At 44.2% G+C, this 27,967-nt stretch overlaps 1 protein-coding gene across 2 annotated transcripts; it reads right to left on the bottom strand.

Moving 5' to 3' along the window:
- Window positions 1-75: 75 nt before the first annotated feature.
- On the bottom strand, window positions 76-27,454 carry CNMD (chondromodulin). 2 transcript variants are annotated; one of them, XM_019755290.3, is made up of 7 exons: window positions 27,173-27,454; window positions 26,542-26,682; window positions 21,506-21,646; window positions 9,759-9,872; window positions 5,849-6,002; window positions 3,938-4,101; window positions 76-619 (listed from the first exon to the last, which is right to left on the bottom strand). In XM_019755290.3, exons 1-7 carry the CDS (start codon window positions 27,242-27,244, stop codon window positions 404-406), a joined length of 1,002 nt encoding a protein of 333 aa, XP_019610849.3. In that variant the 5' UTR covers window positions 27,245-27,454; the 3' UTR covers window positions 76-403. The 2 variants fall into 2 exon arrangements, with proteins under 2 accessions (XP_019610849.3, XP_019610850.3); XM_019755291.3 differs by having other exon boundaries at window positions 76-616; window positions 27,173-27,450.
- Window positions 27,455-27,967: the final 513 nt, after the last annotated feature.

Raw genomic sequence — 27,967 nt, 5'->3', positions numbered from 1 at the left:
TGAGGAATTCTGTGCAAATAACAGAACAACTTAATTAGTGACTTGACTAAAAGGAATTCAAGTGTACAATTGAGATCTTTGACAAATTGTGAATAATTTTTCATGTTTATTTCAAAATAGCTTGGGAAGTGAGTTGTGTAAGCAGGATTTATCAACAAAGCAAATGAAAAATAGCAAGTAGTAAAAGGATTATTACAGTATCTTTCGACTACCCTTTCAGTACATTTCCACATGCTGGATAAAGTTCTATAAAGCAACTGAGAAATATTCTGTTAAAAGTGTCTTAAAGAATGTCACTCAGACTGAGTATTAAATACTTTTCGGTCCCTTCAGCATCAAGATTCTTCATACTTTGGTTGTCTCTTGAGTTCATTCTTTCCAGCACCTGGTACCTGAAGTGGTTTCACACCATGGCCAGAATGCGGGCTACCCACCAGGCACAGGGCATGATGATTCTGCAGACCGTACGGCAGCCTTGATAATGATAGGGCCATGGGTTAAAGCCCCCCAGGGGTTCACAGATCTTCTCACACTGGGTGTAGCCCCGCCTACATTCTATACAGCAGGTTCCTTCGTGATCCAGTCTAGGGTCGAATGTCATGGTTCCCTCATCCTGCTGCTGTGACAAAAGAGAATTATTTGTGTTTTCTTCATAACGAGAAGTTGGTAACACACACATTATTTTAAACTAAGATCCTGAATGTCTGACTGCTACAAGAAACCAGCATACTTTTCTGCAAGGAGTTGGGAGAATTCCTCCTAACATCGAGGAACTTCCACCTACCTAATCTGTCACTGGCAAGAAGGTTTTTTTTATGTTATGGTGAAGTTTCTCCATGCTGTAAAATGAGCTATGGGTACCACTCAGTAGTGACTTGTCTTGTTTTAAATAGGAAAACAAAAAGGAAGCATGAGACAAAAGCATTTCTGTCACTGCTAATTTTAAGTCAGTGGGACACTGGTGTCTTCTTGCTGTGATGGCTCCCAGGACTCGGGAGCACATTGTGAAGCTCATTGATCTAGGCTGGCAGGTGGCGACTTGTGCTGCCTGGAAACTGTTGAGTCATTCAGCTCCTGCCTTCATTTCAACGTAAGGGCCTGTGTTGCTCAGGAAAAGGCACCCTGTAATGTGTGAAACTTCAAGACCTTAAACTTTACCTTCTAGTGTCTCTGTGTCATCGTTACACAAAATCATCTGGAAGTAAAAATCACCTACAAACTCTGCGTTTTTAACTGCTGGAGAGATCACAGAACTGGAAGGAACTTACCCCCTGTCAAATGTACACATCTGGCTTCCCTTTTTATGACTATCTAGGGGTATAATTTCTGTATCCTCTTTAATATGGCATTGAATTGCATTGCCCAGAAGCCCTTAAAGGAAATCCTCTGTTCAGTTTAAGCCCTTTCCCCGAGGTAGCTGATCGTAGGCAGATGCAGCCCAACAGCCTTGAGCAGAGTGAGCGTCACCTTCTCCAGTATGAAGTCTTGTCTTTGGGGGGTGGGGGTGGGGTGGGAGGTGGCGTTTTTATTATGAAAATTTCAAACATAATGGAAAGTGAAAAAAATTGTGTACTGAACATCATCTAGATTTGACAATTGCTAATTTTTGTCAAATTTTTTTTTTCTGAAGCATTTTAAATTCTGAAGTGAATTCAAAGAGAATTGAAGGCATTGTGACATTTGTCCCATAAATACTTTAGAATGTTCCTCTAGAATAAGAATACTTTCCTATACAACCATACTGCTATTATCACACCTAACAAAATAACAAAATTAACAGTTCTCTGATACAGCCTGTGTTCAATGTTTGTCATCACTGTATTTATTGTGTTACACTCATGTTTTTATATTTTTCAGATTCCCCGGCCCCCCTCTTTTTTTTTGTTTATCTCTTAAAATAGGTTCATCTGGGGTAACAAAAAGAGTAACACCTCATTAATAATTGACTCTTCAGGGGCAGAGGTAGTCAAAAGCCTGTTGATTGAGGTATTTCTTTATCTGAGGGTTCAACAAAGCCTTGTTAGGTTTAAAACATTGGGAGCAAATCTCAGGTTGTTGCTCTAAGATACTTTTTTAAAGAAATATATGAAGGACAGATCATGAGGAGGTCTTTCTGCTTAAAGGTGAACATGAAATAAAGGGGAAAATTGATGTAAATGCAGTTTTTAAAAGAATATGGTTCACTCAAGGCAGGATTCAAGGCAGATGAAAGAATCCTGGCCGTGTGTAAAGGGGCTGATGCCTCGTCCCTAGAATCAGGTTCAGCTAGCCCAGTTACCTGGGAAATACACTATTAAATTTTCTGTTCACCCATTCAGATTTTATTTCCCTTTTTATTCTTTGAGCTTTAAGGAATGGAGTAAGTACCTTGGTATCGTGAATATTCTGATAAGCCTTGGGTTATTTAAATACTTTTTGCTCTAAATCTTTCTAAAATTATTAGTCTAAAATGATAAACTAGACATGAGACAGTGTAGACCTGAAGAGCTTACATAAGAAAAAACCCACAAATGGCTTATCTGTGTATGAAAAGATGCCCGACCTTATACATAAAGACAGGCAAGATAAAACAACTAGGAGATAAATTTTACATCCACAAGACTGGTAAAATTTTTAAAGTTTGATAAGAAATGAGTCCTTTCATTACTATTTGAAGACATGGAGCTGGTATAAGTCCTCAGAAGACAATTTAGTATCCTCCATTAAAATGCACACTTCCCATCCACCTTGACGCAGCAGACCCCAAAGTCAGTATTTATGCTACAGATACATTCCCTCGTGTGTACAAGAGGTCTAATGAGACTACTAGCTAACACTGAGCGAGTTCATGCCAAGCCCTGTGCTAAGAGCTTCACCTGCGTTAACTGGTTGTCACCTTCCCATAACCCCCTGTGGCACGTGTGTTCAAGCTCGTATACTATTAACAGCATTTGCAACAGCAAAAGACAGGGAAGTTATTTACATGGCCACCAAAGCAGAACTAGTTAAATTTCTGCACACCTATCCACAAGTGTAATATGTGGACCTTAAAATGAAGGAAAGGCGGTAGATCTGTATAGGCGATGGAGAGAATGCTTCAAAATAGTGTCATGGCAGAAAAGGTTCAGGAGTTGTGTATGCTCTTTGTCAAAATTGTGTGTGTGTGGGTGTGTGCACTCATGTAGAGAAACTGGGCAAATACCAATAGGCTGCCCTGGGAATGATGTCAGATGGAGGGGACACACTTCATTGCATACTCTTACACTGTTTTTAAAAACTTATGCACATGTTACTTTTTCATTTTAAACACTAGTAACAAATCAATACTTCTTTTTCTACTTTGATCCCCAGCAAAGTATAGTAACGATAAAGAATATTTCGCGGAAGGTTTGAGAAGTTTTCAGCACGTTAGTGTCACCCGTACAAACAGCAGTTCAGTGTTCCCGTCTTAAGTGTCTTGTCTGTGACAGTCTGTCTGCAGACCTGACTGAGGACCCCTGAGGGCGGACGTTACTGTGCGTGTGTGTACAGGGCCGGCCAGCAGCTTCTCAAGTGTCTGCTGAATGGATGAATAAAGTGGACGTAAAGGAGGAAGGAAAGGGAGGGCTTTCATTCTGTACCATGCCCCCAGGGCACACTCTTGGCAACATTTTAAAATAAGTTCCTGATACGAATTTGTCTTTATGGATTTGCCTGTGAGTCAAGAGAAGGAGAACCCAGGAAAGAACTCTGAATAAGGGTTACAGCCAGTCAGGATTTTACGCTGCAGAGGCAGTGCTTAAGCACTTTCAGTCACATTTATAAACCTTGCAGCAAACAAAGAAGTTTTTAAAAAATACTGAGTAAAAGTCTCAGTTGAATACTACGTGCCCATTGGAAACCTCCAGTAGAAAGCCCAGCACTTGAGCATGTGCTCAGCGCGCTGGCCCGAGCGCGGCAGGCAGACCCCAGTACGCACGTTGTAAGCGTCGGCGGTGGCGGCGTCCGCGTCCTCCTGCACACTGGGTCTGGTCTTGTTCCCCAGCCTTCCAGGGCCCGGGTTGCTCCGTGGTCCGCTGTGTGGTCTTCTTGTGGTGCTTGTCACAATTTGTGTCACCAACTCTCTTCTTTGTCTCTGGATTTCTGCAAAAAAGGCTGCATGTTAATTCCTTTATTTGGATAATTAAGGAAGCTCTGTGTTTATCGGGGTGAAGGACACCCAAACACAGAGATGACTAGATACTATTTAAATTTGTACCGATGAATTTTGGAATAATAAAGCGGGTTTTAGGGTCTGGTGTTACTAGTTAAGCATACAGATCAACAGAATTTGATTTTATAGCCCTAATTGAGGCAGACATTGTAAGGTAGCTGACAAAATCCATTCTCAGTCCCCTTGTTTCTTTTCCTGCCTCTACTCCAGGGGCCGAGAAAGTGAAATACCTCTCATTTCCCTAGCCTCCCTGGCAAGGAGGGCCCAGGTGACATTTCTGGGAGAGCTCCACATGGCAGCAGAGACAGATACTTTTGTCCTTGACCAGAAAAGGTGTGACAGGGTGTTGGATTGAGTAGTTCTGGGTGGTGGGAAGCAGAAAGACCTGTTCCAGGTGGGGGCAGTGGGGAACTGAGCAAGAACTTGGCAAGTGGCCAGAGAATTGTGCGTTGCGGCCCCCCACGGGGCAAGAGCGGGATGGCAAAAGCAGGGGTCCACTCGGCAGCCCCCTGCCGCTCACAGTCTTCCTTACTGAGCCTGCTTGTGGCCTCAGGATCCTTAACCCATTTTCCCAGGCAGCCACGGCCAGTGGCTCATAAATTGAATCCTATTTGCCTTGCCTGGGCTAGAAAGTAACCATCTGGTCCAAGCTCTGGGATAGAATAAGACTTGTGAACAGTGGGGATAAGTCAGCCCTGGCAGAATCAGAAGTCTGGACTTGCTCTGCCTGGGGAGATTTTTAAAACAAATTATGGTAATAAAATATACATAAAATTTACCATCTTAACTATGTGGCATAAAGTACAGTCACCATTGCTTGCTATGCAACCATCAGTCTCCAGAACATTTTTTCATCTGGTGAAAATGAAACTCTGCACACGTTAAACAGTAACTGCCCATCCCCTGCCCAGGCCTGGTGGTTTGATGCCTGTGTTTTTATTTTTTTATTTCCATGCTGCTCTCGCTCGGTGTTCCGTAAAATCCTTCAGAAAGCACAGCCTTTGTCAGCTGTGCTGGGAGAAAGGCCTATTTCCCACACTGAAGCAGCTACAAAGTGAGCCGTTGGGAGGCCAGTGGGGTGAGAGTACCCCTGAGGACGGGAAACTGAGGGGAAGGAGCCTGACCCAGGGTTCACCTGCCCTGCACCACCTGGAAACAGCTGGCAGGTGTGCGCCAACGGAGCTCTGAACCCCAGGGCACCTCCATTGATTTTCACCGAACTTGGAAACTGATGCTTGAGCCTTGAACTTGAAGAATTTCAGCCTGTGCCCACAGCTGCTTTTGGCTGTCCCATAATTCTAGATTTGAACATAATAAAGATTCAGTGGTATGACACCTCCTTAGTCCCTTGACTCTATGACTTAGGAATAATAAAAAAAAAAAAAAAGTAAAATCGGAAAGTGCGAGCAGCTGAGATTAAGGGGCAGAGCGGGCCTGCGATGCAGGTGTTGTGACTCCCTGACCTGCTTCCTGTCGACCCGCTGCTCCCTCCTTGCCCTGTACCATTCCCGGCTCATTTCCCTTCGCTCGGCTCTCATGCCAGTTCCTGGGACACTGCCCTGTATCTGACTTATCTTCCTTCTTCCACGCTCAGGCCTGTGGAGGGAGGGCCTGGCAGAAACCTCACAGGAACAAGGAGAGACTCCCAAGCAGCATGAGGAGAATTGAAAATGTTACCTTTTGGATATGTCGGTTTCAGCCAGAAAATGGGGAGGTTGCCACAAAGTTCTATGACTTTAGAACTCAAGAAGCTGTTATCCTTCACGGGCTGGTCTACAGCCACCCAGATAAGAGAATTTTCTTCATACTTAACCGGCATGATCTTGCCTTCCTGTAAGTGAGTGAAAGTGAAATGCACTGAGCAAAGACGGTGGGATGTGCTGCGTGTTAAGATTCACGTGGGTGAAAACTTAATGAAAATTCAGTGTGTGTGTGTGTGTGTGTGTGTGTGTGTGTGTGTGTGTGTGTGTTGGCCCCCCCACACCCCCACACACACACACTTTAGGGTTCTAATCTCTTCTCTTTGTAGCTCTTCACAATCCTCAGTACCCTCCTCACGTCGTCCTGCCTTTGGATCGCTGGAATGTATGCCCATGAGTGTCCTGAGTGGAAGTGAAAATTACTTGATACCAACTTTGAGATTTAGGTTAATCTGATGTTTTTGATCAAAGATGTTTTTTTGAGGAGAAGTAATTGAACGGCCCTGGAATCCTACAAAGGATAGAGGAACCCTCCGTTTGAAGTGAAAATCCTTTGGGTTTTTTTTGTACTGAACAACAATGGAAAAAGCAAGTGATTGGTTCTTTAATGTCTTCAGTTCAAAGTAGTATTTAACATCAACCATTTCTACATCTCCCAGCTCGAACAAAACGTATTTCAGATGTTCCTCACATCAAGCACACCACTGAGATTTCAGAGCGAAACCCTGGGTTTTCTTCTACAGCGAAATGCTGAGAATGGTTTTATAACCCGGGAGACAAATTTATTGTGCCAGGTTGTTGCTTTCATGTATTTATTAGTTGGCAGTAGGCTGGAGAAATTAAAATGCGTTCTCTTTATTTTTAGCTAAAAGCAGTACTTCATTTATGCTTTCTCCCTCAGGCTTATGGCTGCATGAAAACAACTTAAAAGTTACTGGAGGAAGCTAGCAGCCAGGTAATCCAGTTATTTACCTGAAATTAAGTGGCTCCATCCAGGAAATGAATGCTCTTTGGGTATAGTCGCTTTTCAAAGTTATACAAAACTGATGAAAAATTGATAAGAGCAAGCAGTGCATAAATCTACCCCATCATAATCTAGAATGTGTGGGGACAGTGGGACTTACAGGAATAATGCATATACATGCGTCCTACAAGCTAGGAATGTGAAATCAACCTCTGGCACATCCTTCCGGTTTGCTGCTCAACCTCCTTCCTCCCGCCCTCTCCTTGCAACACAATCCTGCTTGTGTTTGAGGCAGCAGGAGCCCGGTCCAGGAGAGAGACATGCTTTCTCAGGCTCGCCAGCAGCTATGGGTGCCCGTGTGACCAGTTCTAGACAAGGAGATCCAAGCTTCTCCTGACTTGAAGGGAAGTCATGGTTGGCATTGCTCAGCCTCTCCCTGACTTCCTTACTTGAAGGGATGGTTGATGTTTGGAACTGGAAGGCAAGGCCAAAACAACAGTTTCTGGTCACCGAGCCAATGCCTGTAGCCGCCACATTGCTTACTGAGGAGAAAAGCAAATCCTTATTTGCTGAAGTTGCTCTAAGTGTAGTTTTCTGCTACTGACGGCCAAACACGTTCCAAATGCATACACACACATATTGTCTGAATTGGGTTTTGTCCACCATGCTCAAGATAAACAATTAAAACACAAGAAAAAGAATTCACTTCTATGACCTGAGAAAAGAATCAGATGCCGACAAATATTGACATACAAAAATATTCACCACAGGGAATTATTTCTGTATTCAAAACACATGATCTTGAATTATTTGAATTGTTGAAAAATGGAAGCTAACCTGCGTGTTCAAGAAGAAGAAACTTTAGAAATTATATGATAAAAAAATTATGATGACAGAATACATCCATTGTAATCCACGTTAAAAGAACTAAAGCTAAGTGAAAATCATAAGAATGTATAACAGTATCGCTTCAATTATGAAAAGAATATCACACACACAAGAAAATTTACCAAAACATTCATATTAGCTATCTGTGGGTTATGTAATTGTGGAGAATTTCTTCTCTATTCTTTTATGTATTTACCAAATTTTATACAATGACGAAGTCTTGTCTTTAAAAACCAGAAAAAGTGTTTTTCAAAAACCCAGAAAATGCACTGTCAACTTATGATTCGATCTCAGTCAGCTGTGGTTGGGGAGTTGGTTCTTTTTGGAAGGCAGGGAGGAAGGGGAACTGGTTCTAGGTCCACTTCATGGGGACAGTGTCAAGGATTATAGTTCACCAGAGGCTTCTTAACAAACGAGTGCTATGACCCCCCAAAAAAGGTCATGCAATAAGAGAAGTTCAAGGGTCAGATCCGAGGCGGTTTAACCTCCTTGGACCTCACCGTTAGGCTCTGTCCTCCCGAGTTCACATTGAGTGCATGGCCTTCCATCTGAACGGCCCAGTCCCAAAGAACCTACTAGAACAGCGTAGAGGAGCCTGCCTGTAGCATTGAAGGCCTGGAAAGCATCTCGCAGGAGGAAGGTGGGGGAAACTGGCAGTAGAAGAGGACACGGAGGACACCCTGGTGAGCTTGAACAACTCACAGGTTGGTTGTTTGTAGCTTTTGTTTCCTTTTGTGTTTTGAGATACCTCCCGCTGCTGCTCCTAGGAGGGCAAACAGTCAGGCAGTTTCTAGGCACCTTTGCTTACCCTTAGTTTTCCTCTTGTGCCTCGAGGGAGCTGATGCTGGCTGCACCTCCCTCAGGGAGACTGGCAGGACCAAAGGTGATCATAATGAAATTACTAATTAGAGCAGCAGCCATCTAGTCATTATCCAGAAGGTTCTAGGGCCCTGGGGACAGTAGGCAGACCCTCAATTTGTAGATGATAAAACTGAAGCCGCATCCATGGCCAGTGTCAGAGGTGGATTTGAATCTACATTTTTCTGACTCCAAAGTCCGTTTTCTTGCCACCAGACCCTACCACAACTCACATGGAAGACAACAATGAATGTGAATACTTTGCAAGCCCTAAAGTATCAAATGTGTCTTTAGAACTCTCTGTGCAGTTCTCAAATGTTTATAAAATCAAGTTCAAAGGCAAGTTAATAAAAATAAAGGGAAGAATTATGTTTTTGAAAACTCACAAGTGTGACACAAAATGAATTTGACATATATTGAGTAGCTTCGCTGGGCTGAACTTGCACCAACGGGAAGAAATTGTAGGGGGAGCCGTCTCAGCTCAGTTCAGGGCAAACGGGTCAGAACTACCGTGTTTCCCTGAAAATAAGACCTAGCCAGACCATCAGCTCTAAAGCGTCTTTTGGAGCAAAAATTAATAGAAGGCCCAGTCTTATTTTAATATAAAACCGGGTATATTATAACATACTGGATCTTATAAGAATTTTTGCTCCAAAAGACGCATTAGAGCTGATTTTCCAGCTAGGTCTTATTTTCAGGGAAACACCGTACGTCCCGTGCAGTTGTCTGACACAGAAACCCTGTCGCTGCTTTCCAGCAGAGGCTGAGTGATCGGCTGGAGGGGATTTGCAGGAGGAATTCCAACACTGAGTGGAACTGTGGCTAGAAGTCCCCTGACTCCCCTCTGATGAAGATTCTATCACGTGAAGTCCTAAATATTGTCTTAATCATTGATCAGACAGTCCCTTATCATCGGGCAAATCAGGGCCATGTGAGACCAAGCCCCTTGATGCACTTTAAGATACGATCTCCCAAAACTTTTAAATATGCTACATCATGTAAGAAACATCACTTGGAATCAACCAGTAAGACTAAAATAGCACAATTCCTTTGGCAGAGAAGAACTAGAATTTAGGTTCTGGTCTGGAACCTACCCAGGAACTGGACACAGAAAGGGTTGTGCCTTCACACAGCGTCTGCCAGACCCTCTTGCTGCCTGGAGCCTGCGGGTACCTACCAGTTCGGAGGCGATGCTCTGTTTGGTCATGGCGCCCACCTCAGGAACCCGAGCCTTCACTTGTGCTTTGATGTAGCACTTCTCTCCTCCAGCAAAACGGATTCCTGTGATGCCCTAGAAAAGGAAATAAATGTTCATCCAGCCATGCATCCACGTACGCAATGTACTGAGTGTCTACTGCAAGCCAGGCACTGGTCCTGTTACTGGGTATGGAGATGAACAAAACAGATGGAATCTTTGCCCTCATGGAGGTTAACTTTCAGCTTAACTTTACTAAAAATAAAAAATAGAGATAGCGTCAGGTGGTGTTTAGTGCTACGGAGGAAAATAAAGCCAAGTGGAGATAGGAATGATGGCGTGGTACGTTAGTGTGGTGGGGAGAGGTGCTGACACACAGTATGTTAATTGCTGCATCTGTCCCTCCAGCTTGGATGAAAGGCCACCTCTGTGCTGCTCTCTCTGACCATCCCAGCTAAGGGGCCTCCATTCCCTCTGACTTCCTGTAGGTCCCCCTCCCCCCAGCCGCTTCACCCCTCTTTTGGCACTTATGTCTCAGTGCCTGTATGGTAGGTAGCTCCCTGAGATGTCATCTCAATTATGAGCTGCTTTTTGCTGATCCCACAAAGGTTTTCAAAAGATGTTGGTCCAATTAATTCCATAAATTCATATTTTTCCTAAATTACAAAGCCCAGAGTAAATAGGAAAGCTTTCTACAACACCAGGAGCTGAACCTTGCTCCTAGACCTTATCTAAGGACTTGGATGAGTTGTCTCCTGTGCCATAAACAGTGTCTCCTCCGTCTGCCTGGGCGCCAGCCTCCAAGGAACCCTTCGCTGCAAGGCCGCAGTCCTGGCTGACAGCTCGGTACTGACTCTGCCCTCACAGCCCCTCAGGCACAGCAGTGCGATCTGTCCCCGGAGTGTTTGCTGTCACCCTGCTGGCTCACTTCGTGACTAGTGAGTAGCCAAAGCAGTATTAAAGGTCCACAGATTTTATGCCACCATAACGTAGACATCAACACACCAAACATCTCAACTTGTCAATCTTCTGTTGAATTGAGACAAATGTCGGGAAGACTCAGAACTTATTCCAGCGTCAGTGCTAAGGAGTGGAGGAAGAAAAGCGTTTAGAAATCCAGGGGTCCTGGCTAAGGATTCAGCCGTCTTAAATGAAGTTGAATGTAAGTCACACTTGATGATATTCATGGAAAGTTACACCACGTATAATCTCAGAGCCAGGAGCCCTACAAAACCTGGTGGGTGACAGGCTAGAGAACAGAGGATGAAAGGCTCGTTCTTCCTAAAGCTGCTTGCGGCCCAATTGGCCATGACATGTATATGACACATTTCATTTCTCCCAGTATCACCTCCCACCCTGAGAGATGGTTCCCCCGCTTGACAGAGGGGAAACTCCAGGCTTACTGCAGAGGTTCCTGACTCCACCAAAATCACCTGGAGAGAATTTAAAAACAGATTCCCGGGCCTCTCCCCAGAGATTCCCATTTGATTGACCTCCGGTGGTACCCAGACACTGGTGTGCTTAAAAGCTCCCCATGTGTTCGTAGCATGCAGCCAAGGTTGGGGACCCACAGTGTAGTGAGAGAGGAACTTGCTCAGGGTAACAAAGTCTTTAAAGGACTGAAACAGCTGGTGATAGACAATGCTTTTGTCCCCTTGCAAATCATATGTTGAAACCTAACCCCTCTTGATGATGGTATTTGGAGGTGAGGCCTTTGGGAAATGATTAAGTCAGACTCTTAATGAATGAGATTAGTGCCCTTATAAAAGTGACCCCAGAGAGCTCACTCGCCCATTCTCCATGTGAGGACACAGTGAGAGGATGGCCATCTGTGAAGTAGGAAGTGGGACCTCACCAGACACTGAATCTGCCAGTGCCTTACGTTGGACTTCCCAGCCTCCAGAACCGTGAGAAATAAATTTCTGTTGCTTATAAGTCAACCGGTCCATGGTAATTTGATACAGCATCTTGAACAGCCTTTGGACCCTACTTTCTTATGTACCAGTGGCTCACAAACTTTCCCTTGCATCAAAATCACCAGGACTTATTAAAGGAACCACAGAGTGATGGGCCCCACTGCAGAATTTCTGACTCAGTAGGTCTGGAGTGGGGACTAAACTTGGCACTTCTCCTTCTGTGTTTTTTTTCTTTTTTTGTACTGTTATCAAATAAAAAGGATTTTATTAGCATCCAAGTACGTGGCTATTATTTTAAAAATAATTAAAATATAGCTAACATACAATATTATACTAGTTTCAGGTTACATCACACTTATTCAACAATACCCACCTGGCATATACAGTTATTACCATATTATTGATTATATTCCCTATGCTAAAGAAGTGATCACCGTATGTCCAGCAACCATCTGGCACCGTACCACGCTGTCACAATATTATTGACTATATTTTCTATGCTGTACATTATTCCCCAAGACGTATTTGTTTTATACTTGAAACTTTGAAAGTTTTATTCTTTATCTTTTGACCCCGTTTTTCAATTGGAGTTGACATTGAATATTAATTTATATTAGTTTCAGGTGTACAGCATAGTGGTTGGACAGATATAATTTACGAAGTGATCCCCCTGACTAGTCTAGTACCCATCTGACACTATAAATAGTTGTTACCATATTATTGACTGTGTTCTCTATGCTTTACATCCCCATGACTATTTTGTAACTTAATCCCTTCACCTTTTTCACCCTGCCCCTAACCCCCTCCCATCTATCACCCTGATAAATCTAGTACCCATCTGACAGCATACATAGTTATCACAATATTATTGACTATATTCCTTATGCTATATCCTACATCCCCATGACTACTGTGTAACCACCAATTTTTACTTCTTAATCCTTTCCCCTTTTTCACCTATCCCCAAATGTTCTCTGTATCTATGAGTTTGTTTCTGTTTCGTTGTTTATTTTGTTCTTCAGATTCCACTCATGAGTGAAACCATATGGTACTTGTCTTTCACTGTCTAACTTACTACACTCAGCACAATATCCTCTGGGTCTATCCATGTTGTTGCAGATGGCAAGATTTCATTCCTCTTTTCACAGCTCAGTAATAGTCCCCTGTATATATGTACCACCTCTTCTTTTATCCATTCAGGGACACCCAGGCTGCCTTCATATCTTGGCTATTGTAAATAATACTGCAATGAATGTGGATGCACAGTTCCCCTCGAAGTAGCATTTTGGGTTTCTTTGGATAAATACCCAAAAGTGTGATTATTCGATCCTTCTTAGTCTCTTGTTATAGTTTTTGTTTTAAAGTCTTTTTTTCTGGCACAAGTATTGGTACCCCAGATGTTTTGTTTGTTTGTTTGTTTCCATTTTCATGAAATATCTTTTTCCATCCCTTTACTTTCAGTCTGTGTGTTGTGTCTTTCAATCTGAAGTCTCTTGTAGGCAGCATATGTAAGGATCTTGTTTTCTTATCCATTCAGCCACCCTATCTTTTGATTGGAACGTTTACTCCATTTACATTTAAAGTAATTCTTGATAGGTATGTAGTTATTGCCATTTTATTCACTTTTTTTTTTTTTTTTTTTTTTTGTCTCTAAGATCCATTGTAATACTGGTTTGGTGGAGAGGAACTCCTTCAGTTTTTCTTGTCTGGGAAGCTCTATATCTGTCCTTCAATTCTAAGTGATAGCTTAGCTGAGTAGAGTCATCTTGGTTGTAGGTCCTTGCTTTTCATCACTTTGAATATTTGCTGCCAATCTCTTCTGGCCTACAAAGTTTCTGTTAAGAAATCAGCTGATAGTCTTATGGGAGCTCCCTTGTAAGTAACAAACTGCTTTTCTCTTGTTGCTTTTAAGATTCCCTCTTTGTCTTTAATCTTTGGCATTTTAATTATGATGTATCTTGGTGTGGGCCTCTTTGAGTTCATCTTGTTTGGCACTCTCTGTGCTTCCTGGGCTTGTATGTCTGTTTCTTTTGCCAGATTAAAAAAGTTTTCCATCATTATTTCTTCAAATACATTTTCAATTCCTTGCTCTCTCTCTTCTCCTTCTGGTACCCCAATCATGTTGATGTTGGTATGCTTGATGTTGTCCCAGAGGCCCCTTAAACTGGCCTCATTTTGGGGGATTCTTTTTCTTTTTGCTGTTCTTATTGGGTGTTTTCTACTACCTTATCTTCTAAATAACTGATTCAATCCTCTGCTTCATCTAATCTACTGTTGATTCCCTGTAATGTAGTCTTCATTTCCATTTTTGTATTCTTTGTTTCTGACTAGTTATTTTTTGTTTTCCCTCTCCATTTTTATGTTTCCTACCTCTTTGTTGAAGTTCTCCCTGAGATCACTGAGCATCCTTATAACCAGTGTCTTGAACTCTGCATCTGGTAGATTGCTTGTCTCCATTTTGTTTAGTTCTTTTTCTGGAGCTTTGTTCTGTTTTCTTGGGGACATGTTTCTTTGTCTCCCCATTTTGGCTGCCTCCCTGTGTTTGTTTCTATATATTAGGTAGGGCTGCTATGCCTCCTGGTCTTAGTAGAGTGTTCTTATATAGTAGGTGTCCTCTGGGGCTCAGTCTTCCTGGTCACCTGAGCCGTGCACTCCAGGTATATCCCTTATGTGGGTTTTGTGTGCTCTTCTCTTGTAGTTGAGGCTTGGTTGCTGTTTGCACATCAATGGGAGGGATTGACCCTAGGGCTCACTGGTTGTGAAGACTGGCCTTGACTACTGTGGAGGAGCTGTGGTGCAGAGGCTGACTCTACAGAGCAGGATCTGCCTCAGCAGGACTTTGGTGCCTGCCCAGTCTGCCACTAGGTTGTGCCCCTTGGAGGTGGCTAGGTGATGCTCTAGCTCGTTTCAAAGCTGGCCACTGGGGGCACCAGCCCCAGGGCCTCCTGGGAGGGGATCCACTACAGGTCAAGTTCAGGAGCAGCCTGTGCCCCACCTGGGGCCACAGGCAGAAGCCACAAAGCAATCTGCAGATGGCCGCTACCTGTGCTGTTCTTGGAGGTGCCTCGAGAGGCCAAGCTACGAACTGGGGCTGGCTGCTGCTAGGACCAGGCTTAGGGCTGCTCAGCCAGAGGTACAGGACATGCTCAAGCCAGATTCTGCTTGTTTGGGTTCCACAATCCTTTGGCAGACCCTAGGAAAGTCTACAGCATGAACCAAGGCAGGAGGTTTGTATGAAAAAGCCACTGGAAGCAGCTTGGATATGCCTGAAACTTGGGCGTGGTGGGATCTCAGAGTCACCAGGATGTGGCAAATAACCATCGTTAGTCAGCTTGATGGAGACTGAGATATTGTGACCACACTGGGGAGGGAGGGCTCAATAAAGAAAAATGGCCTCTGACAGCTTCTCTGTCCAGGAGAAAGCTACCCCTCCAGCTCCTGTTCCAAAGCCAGACAACTTAGTTCCCCACCATATATCCCTGCTGCTTCTCCAGCCGCCCATCTTATTGCTGGAGCTCAGAGCCAGTGATATGGTCACTGGGTAAGTCCTTGCTCAGTCCCTTTAAGAGGAGCGGCTGGGATTCAAGCTGCCTTCTGTCACTCTGCCACAATCTCGGCTGATTTTCATAACCAGAAACCATGGGGACTTCGCTCCCTAGCACTGCAACCCAGGCTGGGGAGGGGCTGGGATCCCTCACTTCTATCCCTCCTGGTTTTTAATAGTCACACGACGTGGGTGTGGGAGCAGCCCTTTTCATGTCTGCCCCTCACACCAGCCTCCAGTGGCTTCCTCAGCACATCCATAGTTGTAGGGCTTCAGCTCAGCCAGACCTCAGGCAATTCCCAATAATGGCGGTTCCTCAGCTCAGCTGTAATCCAGATGTGGTTGTGAGAGAAGGTAAGCACAGCATTCACCCACTGCGCCATCTTCACCGAACTCTAAACTTGGCCCTTTCAACAAGTTCTTAGGAGATGCTGCTGGTGGTGGCTTAGGAAACACATTTTGAGAATGATTGTCCTATCTCCTGAAGGTCTGCTGCTCTTATTCTGGGTGTAAATCTAGAGCTCATGGTTTGAAAAACAGAAGGCAGGGAAGGGAGATTACTGCCCCCACTATGTGGTATGTTCTCTTCAAACCCTCCTACCTTCTGAATGTGAGATGCAGGGGAGGAACTGCCATATAACCATTACCATATCCCCACAGGAGAGAGCTGATTCTATTGAACAGTTCACAGCCTGGACTGTGAATCCAGAATTGAGTTCATTCTTACAGTCTGCACACTGCAGAGAGAACTGAAACCCCCGGGGGTGGGTTCTGTGGGAAGGAATTCACCCATATTAACCACCTTGTCTAGCTACAAATCTACATCAAGCAGCCAGATATAAGAGATTAAACTGAGGGAAAGAAAAAGCACAAGAAAGACAAGCACACCTTTGGTTTTTGCAAACAAAAAAGGCCTTAGAAGCTGGTAATAATAAAGAAATTTGCTAACAAAAATAATGAGTGAAGAGTCCCTGACCTAACACTCTTTTTTAAAAAAATTAGTTTCAGGTGTACAAAACAATGTATGTAATAGACACTTACACCCCTCACAAAGTGATAACCCCGCTCCCCCAATCTGTTACCCCTCTGACATTGTATATAACTGTTACAATTCCATTGACTCTGTTTCTTATGCTGTACTCCATGTCCCGTGACTATATATATATACAATTATAATTGACATTCAATAATGACCTAACATTCTTTATCAAGAGTCCAGTAATCTCATTTTAGCTGCACATTTTTTTCTTTCTAGGGGATCTCGTCTATTTCTGTGGCTTAAACCTGAAGTTCCCAGAGAGCAAGGGGCCCTCCCCCCAAGGGGGCACCACAGAAATCTTCGAGGGAGTTTTTTGTTGTCACAAAGATGGGCAGCTCTGCTGGCTGTTAGTGGGCAGGACCCAGGGATGCTGGTCTGACCAGTGAGCCTGGGGAGGCCCTGAAGGACCAACTGCCCTGGGTCCTGGGTGAAAACCTGATTGGAAGTATCTGCCTAGAAGCTAACATCGCTTTACACATAAACACAGAGTGATTTCTGGCATAGCTTTAATGTGCAATGAATTTCCTAGGAGTGGAATTACTATGAAAATGGACAGGAAGTGGTACTTTTGTTCACTGAAAACATTACCTGGCATTTAATTTGCCAACACACATTTAGGTCTGTCTGCATTTTCGGCTCTGGCACTGACAGCGATCCAACTATCGAAGCAAAGATATGACTTTCATTTTATTTTTCCTTTCTGTTATACTTGGGGGCCATATTGATTTTTCAAATCAATAACCTACCTACCATGTAGGTTATGCTATCCTGTTCTCCCCCTCTACCTTTTCAAATAAAAAAATTGAAATATACACAAAGTTAAAAGGATTGTAGAGTGAATACCCATATATACGCACCAGTTTATTCTATCTTAGTTCCTAACCAGGATTTTTGTTACATACGTCATTAGCCCTGAGAGAACTGGCTGAGACAAATCGGGCTTTTGCATTTTTCAGGGCAAAAGCCTCCTTGACTTAGCTCTGGTCAGCTGCTCTGAGTCCTCTTTTTGACTAGGCCCCAACCGTGGGCTCTGTCTTGGTCCCCTTATTCCAATTTTAGCAAGAATCCCGCTGAGCTAGCCCTAGTCTGACCTCCCTCCCATATCTGATCACCCTGGCTGCCTTCAGCAAAAATCCTGTTAGGTCACTTAGCAAAGAACTACTTTTTCTCTCAGTAATTTTCCATCCACCAACACCCCAGCCTGCTGCTCCTTGGCTCTAAATCCCCATTTTTACTTACTGTATTCAGGGTTGAGCCCAGTCTCTCCCCTCTACTACCAAACCCCACTGCAGTAGCTCCCTCCACTTGCATAAGTTCCTGAATCACTTTTTCTTTAACAGTGTAGAGTCTGGATCCCTTTGTTCAGTGCTCTTCCCTCTCAGAAAGTTCTTTTATCATCGGTTCTGCTGAAATCTTGGCGGGGTTCTGGGTTAGCAGGGGAGACTGTTCACTTACAGTTCAGAACCTCTCCTTACCTGGCCCCACCTGCATCCCCATCGACACCCCTTTCTCACCTTCAGCCACACTGGGCTCCGTAGAGCTCCAGAACAGGCCTGTGAATTTCTATTCCGTGTTCTTCCCTGGGCCTGAAAAGCCCTGCCCCTACTTCTCTGCCAGTTGAAATCCTAATCATTCTTGCAGACATGATTCCACTGTCATCCGCTCTATAAAACCTGCTCCAGCCCCCTAATGGGCAGTGACTGTGTCCACTCCGTTCACAGCTCTGTTGTGACACCTTTCCCAGGTGACCTGAGCTTCCTGGACTGGGCTGGAAGGTCCGTGAGGGAGGGGCCGGTGCCAGCCTTCTCATCTATCTTTGCATGCCCCATGCTTAATACCATCCCTTGCACACAGTATCCCCCAATAAATGCTTCTTGAATTTGACCGATGGTTTAAAATCTAGAAGAAAGTAATTATGCAGGTACCATACTGGCTGATTCATGTGGTTTTGAAAGTCCAGGCTTGTTTAAACGCATAACAGATTCTATCCATCAAAAAAACAATGCTCTACTCACCAGTTCTGACTGAAAGAAATGTGGAAGCTATCAAAGAGAATTGATCAGTTCATAAAATATTTGTGGCCCTGTTGGCCTAGGAGAACAAAACATAATCAATACCACTTTTAGAACCAAAGGATTATAAAACAGATATATAGGTTTGGGATTAAAATGTTTGAAAAGTATATTCCTGATACATGCACATCTTGAGAGAGATGGAGCTTTTCTTAATCATCTGTGTAACGACCTTTGCATACTGTTCTGGATTGAATGATGTATGTGGGGAAGTCACATTTTATCATTTTATACTGAGCAGTACAAAGCAAAATGCTTCTCCTTTGTCAGCGCTTGTAGTAAAAGCCTTTAATAGGTCCAGGGAAATTATCCTCATGTGCTGACGAGCTGACGAGAGCCGTTTGCAAAGCTCTGACTACACGAGGTGCCACTGGGCACACCTGTCCCCAGGGCAGACCCCACCCTGAACAGGGCCCTGCTTCTCCAGCATCAAATCATGTCTAACATCACCAGGGCTCTGATGTGGGCATGTTTGCTATTCAAAAGGATTGTGAAGTGTTTTGGTATCAACAAGGGGAGTTCTTTCATTCAAATGAAAAGCAGCTCTAGTTTTTCTGATCGATCAGAGGAAGACCGGTTGGTCGATGAGATGTTTATAGGCCAATAAACTATCAGAAGAGACATTATTTTCAAGAGCCTTTTTTTTTTTCATTATGAAGCCTCACCTGCTCCAGCTATGGATTTAACAGGAGAGTAAAAATAGTGTTGCCTGGTTTTCAATTTGGAACATGAAAGAGAATAAGATACTTATGTTGGCCAACAGAAAAGTTGGGCTGGAGTGACACATAAGTGCTGATACATAGCTTAATGTCTCAAATCGCCTGTAAATTGAATTTTTTAAAACAAAAATGTTTGTCCTTTTCAAAGGAGACTAAAATGTGTTATCTGTAATAGGCCATAGTCAGAAAACATATGACATAACAGGGATTTCTAGAATGCTAATTTTCTAGATTAAATGGGAAACCTAAAAAATTGAGAAAAGTATGTAAATAGGTCCTATCTGTTGTTGACGAAACTATGAGGCCATTAAAATTTCCCTCCTCTCCATAAGTTCAAAAGAAGACCTTGCAACACTCTAGGATAATTTGAGCATTTTATTTGAACTGTGTTATAGAAAGCTGCTTGGAAAGACAGTGTTTTCATGTCTTTCTGCCAAGAATTTACAAAGTTCCAAGAACCTATTTTTTTCAATGCCAGGGTGTTTTTTCTTTTTAAGATTTTTGTTAAAATATAGCTAATATACGTATATTACATTAGTTTCAGGTGTACATCACAGTTATTCAACAGTACCCACCTGGAACTATACATAGATATTACCATACTATTGATTATATTCCCTGTGCTAAAGAAGTGATCACCACGATAAAAGCCCAGCAACCATGTGACACCATCCCACACTATCACAATATTATTGACTATATTTCTTAGGCTGTGTATCACATCCCCAAGACTTATGTGTTTGATATCTGGAACTTTAAACCTCTTATTCCCCTTTATCTTTTCCCCTCTTTTAAAAATTTTCAATTACAGTTGATGTTCAATATTATTGTATATTAACTTCAGGTGTACAGTGTAGTGGTTACACATTTATGTAATTTATGAAGTGATCCCCCTGACTAGTACCCGCCTGGAGCTGTACATGTTATTACCACATCATTGACTATATTCCCTGTACTTTACATCCCCATGACTGTTTTATAACTGCCAATTTGTATTTCTTAATCCCTTCTCCTTTTTCACCTGCCCCCAACACCCTCCCGTCTATCACCCCAACAAATCTAGTACCCATCCGACACCATACATAGTTACTACAGTATTATTGACTATATTCCTTACCCTATACCCTTCATCCCCATGACTACTGTGTAACAACCAATTTGTACTTCTTAAACCCTTCCCCTTTCCACCCATGCCCAGACTGCCTCCCATCTGGCAGCCATCAAAATGTTCTCTGTATCTATGATTTTGTTTCTGTTTCATTCATTTGTTTATTTTGTTCTTTAGATTACACTTGTAAGTGAAATTGTATGACACTTGTTTTTCACTGTCTGACTTACTACACTCAGCACGATACCCTCTAGGTCCATCCATGTTGTCACAGATGGCAAGATTTCATTCTTTTTTATGGCTGAGTAATATTCTATTGTATATATGTACCACCTCTTCTTTATCCATTCATCCATTCAGGGACACCTAGGCTGCCTTCATATCTTGACTATTGTAAATAACTGCAATGAATATGGATGCACAGGTCCCTTGAAGTAGCATTTTGGGTTTCTTTGGATAAATACCCAGAAGTGGGATTGCTAGATCCTTCTTTGTCTCTTGTTATAGCCATTGTTTTAAAGTCTATTTTGTCTGGCTCCATCTGGGAGAAAGCTGCCCCTCCAGCCGCTGCCCCTCCAGCCCTCTTCCCGAAGCCAAACAACTTAGTTACCCCCACCCCACCCCGTCACCTCTCCAGCTGCTGCCTCAGTGCTGGAGCTCAGAGCCAGTGATTCTGTCCGTAAGTCTGTGCATGGTCCCTTTAAGAGGAGCCCTGGGACTCCAGTCATCCGCCGTCTCACTCAGGCACAATCTCTTCTGGTTTTCACCACCGGAAATTATGGGGACTTTTCTCCCTGGCACTGGAACCCTGGGCTGGGGAGCCTGGTGTGGCACTGGGATGCCTGGGGGGTGCGGGGTGGAGAACCTCTGCAGCCAAGCTATCCCTCCCGATTTTTAATGGTCACACATGGGTGTGGGACCAGCCCATTCTGTGCCTCTACCCCCCCTAACCAGTCTCCAAGTGGCTGCTTCTGTGTGTCCTCAGTTGTAGGGGTTTTGTTCAGGAAGATTTAATGTGATTCTCAATGAGGATTGTTTTGTAGTTTATATATAATTTTGATGTGGTCGTGGGAGAAGGTAAGCACAGTGTTTACCTACTGTGCCATCCTGACCGGAACTCAACCTTCTTCTTCTTTTTTTTTTAATTTTTAAAGTATAGAAAAAGAAAGAGTGGTCCATTCTCAGGGGGAATCTGCTGCATGATGCAGCGCTATGACTACGGTAAAGAACACTTACCGTTTGGATGTGTGTGAGATGGTGCTTCGCCCTGAACTAGCAGAGTCTCCCAGGCTTGCCTGCTTAAACTCTCTAAACACGTGACATATACTTACATTCTGGAAATCGTTAACTTCAACTGCTTCTTCAGCTCCACTTCCCATTTTAAAGGTCTCCAAGTTGTTCCCAGCATCTATTTCCATTGACCCATCTTGTAATTTCCCATTGATACTCATGGTATAATGGACATTGTAAATCTGGAAGGGAACATAAGAATAGTGACGCTTTCCTTTTAGAGCGATTCAGGAATTATCTTCAGACCTGCAGTGAATGAGGTAGTGTTCATATTTATAGAGATACACTGATTCGTCCTTAAGTATGATACATTTATATGCGAGGACTCCTTCCATGTACCAATCACTTAATAGAACAATTTCTTAAACCATACCTTTATAGTAAAACCTTTGATAGTCTCTGCTACTAATTCAAATGCTCAGGGATGTGAAATCCTGGCTGGGTATAGAAACATCTGAGTAGAATCTCCAGCTACCATGTCTGGGTCCCCACCCCCCGCCCCCGCCAACCCCCCATCAAATGAGCACCTACGAGGATGGGACTTGGGCATAGACTTTTTTTTTTTTTAAAGGACAACTCGACTACGCAGCCAGCCTTGAGACCTGTTGATGCATAAATGGAAATGGACGAGGCAGAGAGTTAACTGGGTTATCAACTAAGGTCTGCAGAGGGACCTCAATTTGAAAGTTTTTTAAAAAAATCTTTTGGTTAAAATTGGGCCTGGAGTGTGGTATACAGTGAGGACTGCAGCGAGGACGGGTTTGCCTGATACGGAGCAGCATTTACAGAGAGGAAGGTCAATGTGGACATCTGTTTCAGCTCCAAATGGGAGTTACTCATTTTAATGACTCCTCGGGACGGGCATATGGGGTTGTAGGGCATTTTGTTACGAGGCGTGTGGGGGAGAAGGGAGGGAGACTTGGCATTGCAGATGGGTGCTGGTCCAGAAATCAGGAGGACAGGTGGCCACACCACTTAGCCCTGTGTCTTGGGAGTTGGATCTCATAGATGGTTTATGTCCTAAAGCTCCGAGGTTTCACAGAAGGGCCCAGAGGTGGGGGTGGCAGAGCAGGTGGGGCTATGAGTCTCTTTTCTCCCCTGTCTACCTCCAACTGGAGCAGAGCGGCTCTGCTTCTGTTTTATGTGTTGTGTTTCTGAGTGAAAGCTTAAGAAAAATACTGCCATTAAAGTTTTTTTTGAAAAAACATTTACCACTAAATTAGATGATCCAGGGTGCTTTCTTAGTTTAGACATCTTGTTAGTACACTAGTTTAAAAAATAATTCACATACTGCTGCTCTGTGTGCTGGTGTCCTGCTAGAACTTTCTCTACATTGTGGGGTAGCAGGTGGGTTTCTTGTCTTTCCGTTTCTTTTTCTGACTTAGAGACATATGTTTATATCATATATGATATATATGTATATATCTATATCATGTGCTATAATATGCAAATTCTTTAAAGGGGAAGGAATGAGAACTGATGAAAGATGCTTGCTACTTAGTGTCAGGTCAGTAGGTCAGAGCCACAAAGAGCTCAGATTCAATTCAAGTTTGATTTTCTCCCTCATTATGAAGAATGACTGCTACATGGGCAAACACTGGAAAAAGTATCTGTTGTTATTGGATCATTAGCTGTAGAAAACTCATTGTTACAAGACCCACAGGGCATGATTTTATTTAATCAGGGGAGATGTAGAAATGGCTTTGCTAGCCAGTACCCTTTCAGGCCACAGCCTTCATTCAGCGGAACAGACGATATCAGCGTGCTGGTTCAGCTCAACCATCTCTCAGTGCCCCTCCCTCTCTCCATTGGTGAACTTCCCTTCCTGCAGTGTACTGTCTCCCACACTGGCCTGAGCCTAAGAACCACTTCTAAGGGTTCTGATTTAGTGGAGCTAGAGCAGAGTCCACCAATCTAGTTTCACTTTGCATCTCAGGTGGTCCCTACAATCAGCCCCAGTTTGGGAAACCTGTTTTCTTTGGCTGAGCTAGTGTTTCCTGCAGGTAAGGTTTAGAAAGCAGACACTGTTCTGTCCCTGTGCTTGCTGAGCAGCCACTATTCACATGGGTTAATTATGACTGTCAAAAGGAGTATGATAGACAACACCATGTGAGTTCTGCTGGCACAAGCGTCCTTCACTCAGGTGACAAGAGGCTCTGTTTTTTGGTTGTTGAACACAAGCTTTTACTAGTAGAGCAATGCAAAATTTAAGAAATTAACGGTTTCCACTCAGCAGGTCTAAAGGAGACAAGATTGTAATACTAGAAAATTTCTTAAATTAAGTGGTCTTAATTTCACTTTCTTCCACCATCACCTGTCACCACCTTCCTCTCTGCAAAAGCTCCCTAAGAAGGTATGGGATCGCATCCTTTGTAATGTGGCTTCCATCCATCTTTTATAAGCAGTGCACAGCCTGCAGGGGGCAGCAGTGAGAGGTCTGTGCCCTCCTGAAGCCACTGGGGCAGTGGTGGTAAATAGTCTGAAATTATTTCCAAAGTACTGCGCTCTGAGCTCAGAAGAAGGCTGGCTGATGCAGCAGTAATCACATTATCTCCTCTAAACCGCTGGAGCTGTTGGCACCTAAGGCTATTTCTATCCAAGTACAATGAAGTTTATTATTTGCCAAAATTCTGCTCACTGTGGTGCTTTTTACAGCCAAGGATATTTGCTAATGAGTTTCTAATAAAGCCTGGGTTCTATAAGATGAATCATGTAATGTTTGGGACAATATCTTAAAAAAATCAATCTGAGAATAAAGGCCCCAAGCAATGATCTCGTCCCCTATCTCACTGGGCAGGGTTGTCAGTTATCTCATACTGGTGGGAATTTCCCATATTTCAATGCCTTGTTCCATGTACAATAATGTGGCTGAAACATGGCCGCAATATTTGAGCCCAGTCACTTTCCCCCAATTATTAGCACTCCGATGCCTCAGTCCTCCAGCTGACTTGGAGTAAACCTGTCCTAAGGGGATTTACCCATATGAAATGGACAGGAGGTGAGTTACACTGGCTCTCCTCATAAAGCAACATAGACAAGTGGGGGCACAGATAATCCCCAAAGAGGGGGTAGTCCATTAGGTTGGGGATATCTTTCTGTTTGATAGAGGTTTGCTTTTTTTTAAAATTATGTTTTGTTTGGGCTATTTAGATTTGTATTCAGGGAAAGGAGACCTGTGCATCTGCTTTGCATAGATGGTCCCAAATTTACTTTATTTAGTATTTTATGATTTGTTTTTCACACTTAAGTAATATGGATCAGCATCAAATATTTTGGGAGTAAAAAAAAAAAACTACCACAGTGTTCTTCATTCTCCTGCCTGGATAGGAAATAGCAGTAACTTTGATTGTCAGCAATAAAATGTGATTCACTATTCCTCTGTATTCTTAGAATTTAATACTTCTCTCTTGAACCAGACAACCAACCATCTTACCAGAAAGTAAAAGATATGAAGAAAGGGAGCCCAGTTTATTCAGTATGATCTTTCAATCTCTCTTTTTAGAAGCTTGTCAGTTAGCTGTGTTTGCCTTGAATAATTAAATGCCAAGTGGTATTCATTTTAATATATATCATGATAAAAATCTTTACCAAAAAAAAAAAAGCAAAGCTATTTTTATCCCCAGGTGACCTATAGCACTGAGGGTTTTGTCATCTAGAAGATAGCATTTGCATTCGACTACCATACAATTTCCCAAGGGATGACAATTGAAACCCTGCTATTAATGGAGATGTAGATTTTGAAATCATTCCCATGTTCAGATTTGCTGCTTTCAAATATGAGCATCTGGCCCAGCTTCCATATTTAAAATACAAATACATTAAGGCACTTTTCAAATATACACAAAATACTGTGCAATTCTGACCTTACAAATCGATGCTTGTAAATTTGATATAGTCTCTAAAACAGACTCAGCGCTAAACAGCATGCTTATCTGCATTAAGCACTGAGTTAAAAATACAAATTAGGCAGTGACTGCAGAAGATGTGATGTGTAAAATGGTTGAATTGCTTTCAGCACCATTTTCTCTAAGTACTGGAATTCGTTCATGCTTTGAATTTCATGGAGGGAGAGAAGGGGAAAAACAGCAGTCACAGATCCTCTGAGGGTAGTGATTAAGAAACGGCCCTTTGTATGCCCTGGAGATGGAATCCTTTTCCATTAGTCCAAATAAGCTTATGCCAGGCCTGGCAATGGTCATCAAGATAAAATGCCCCCCTTTCCATGTTGAACAAAATTCAGAGTATTTAGAGAACACACTGGAATTCTGCCCAGTCAAGTTAGAAGCACTTTTCATAGTCCTTGAGAACCCACAGAGCTTTAAAATAAATAGTTGCATACAAAGAAAGTAGGAGGGCAGTTAATAAAACATTTACCATTAAATCACATGTGACTAGGCCAGAATGGATTTTTAAAGAGATTTGCCACTTTTAAGGAAGTTACATCTTTCCTCCCTTTAGAACAACAGATAAAAGAGCATTAATGAATAGGTCACATGCAAAAAGCAAGCAAACACAAATTCCTGAAAGGTCAAATTTGTCCCCCCCCTAAATATTCCTCCACTATTTTTGTCCCAGGTTCTTAAATTCCCAGCCTTTTTCAGCCGGGAGAGGCCTCCGAGATCGTTCATTTCCATTTCTTCCCCGAGGATGGGTAAAACGAGGCCAGAGAGGTGACGTGCCTTACTCAAGGTCACACAACTGCTTAGTGGAAGCGCAAGGCTGAGATCTGCGGGAACGGGCTTTCCGCGAACCATCCCTCCATTTTCCCGCTCCTCTACGTTTTAATATTTTCCCTTAAGACCCTAACTTGCTCTTCTACAAAGTTGCCTATGAGCAGAGAACAGCGTAGTAGAGTTGGATGCAAGGAGGCAAGCGTCCCGGAAGGCCCCTAGAGGAAGCGCGGTAGTTGGGGCTGGAGGGTCCGCCGGTTGCAGAGAGCGGGCCCCTCGCGGACCAGCGCTCTGGCTCCACCTAGCGGGGAACATGTGCATGACAGGGAGGACCCCGCCACCCCGCGCACCTCCTGGCCCCGCGCACCTCCCAGCCCAGGGCACCACCCCCACACACCCGGACTTACGTGACTGTCGCTCCCCTTCCAGAAGTAGAAGGCCCCGATTGCCCCGAAGAGCAGCAGCACCGCCCCCGAAATGAGGACCACAGCCCCGACCCTGAGCAGCCGCGCGGGGCTGGAGGGCTTCACGGTCACTGTGGCATACGCCTGCGGGCGGGGCCAGGAGAGGGACATGTCACGTCTGTGCCGCCGGTCCCCCGCGGTTCTCCCTGCACTGCTCCCAGGGAGTAGGGGGTGGGGTTGGGGAACAGCTTTCCCTGAGCTCCCTGAGGCGCTCCCTTTCGCCGCGTTCCCTCCCACGGGTCCCTGGTACTCAGGCGTGGATGTCGGATAAGCACCCTGCGCCATGTATGGCCATCGCCCCACGGATCTGCACTCCCCACCAGCCACAGGACTCCCCCTCTTGACTTCCTTTCCATCAGCCCCTTCACACCCGTCTGGAAATCCTGTACTCTGCACACGAACACGCGTGGGCATCACCCCACATACATTTGGGCGCCCCAATTTGCTCCCACCTTCCACATTCGGTGGCACAAATGCATGACCCGGCATAGGGGATCCGGACCCCCACACGAAGCCCGGGCCCTGCGTGTGGACCAACTCGGTAGCCGGACTGAGGACCCCGGGCGATACTCACCGGGGGACTGCAAAACTCGACGTCGTCGGGCCCCACCAGGGCGATGGGAACTTTGTCAGAGTTCTCGGTCATGGCTGCAGCCAAAGGAGCAAGACACTGGGAGGCTCCGCGCACGCCCTGGATTCTGTCCTGTTGCCCCGACGTGCTGCACTTTTCAACTCTGCACACGCGCGCGCACACACCGTACTGGTCCCGCCTGGGTCAGCCCAGCGGTCCCCACCCCTTCCAGCGCCTCACCTCTCTGCTCCCTTCTCCAGCGGAGCAGCAGCGTGAGCTCGTCGTGCATTCCAGACACACTTCCTTCTCGCTCTCTACTCACCACCCCCACCTCCCAAAAAAGAAAAAAAAAATCCTGATAAACCTGAGTATGTCACGGGGAAAGCGGGAGAGGGGCGGGGGGCGGGGGAGGGGGGAGGTAGCCCAGGATGCTGAGTCCTGCAACTCCAAGAAATTGCCAGGACTCTTCCTGCCATGCAAAGGTCTCTTAGAATGTTGGAGGGTTCTGCTGTGGCACCTGGCTTGAGGCCCACTTCCTGCAATTGGTTTGCATGTGCGTGTTGGGGAGCTGGTGGAACAGGACAGAGAGGAGAGCAGGGTCATACAAGTGGACAGGGACATAAAAGCCCATAAAAGTGAATGTAAAAGTTCGCTAGGGTTTACACCAGCCTGGTGGTGCTGGATGGCCCCTGGGACAAGAGCATAGAATGGGGTCTTAGAGATGGCCCCTTGTCAGTTTCTTCAAGAGGTTTAGAGGAGGATACAGGTGCAGGCAAAAGTGAAGGCCAAGCAAAGGGG

Source organism: Rhinolophus sinicus, chromosome 16, assembly GCF_057876585.1.
Source record: "Rhinolophus sinicus isolate RSI-liver-muscle chromosome 16, RSI-T2T, whole genome shotgun sequence".
In the NCBI taxonomy this organism is placed as follows: Eukaryota; Metazoa; Chordata; class Mammalia; order Chiroptera; family Rhinolophidae; genus Rhinolophus; species Rhinolophus sinicus.
The sequence above is the reverse complement of the archived record's forward strand: the minus strand, read 5'-3'. Positions and strand labels throughout refer to the sequence as shown.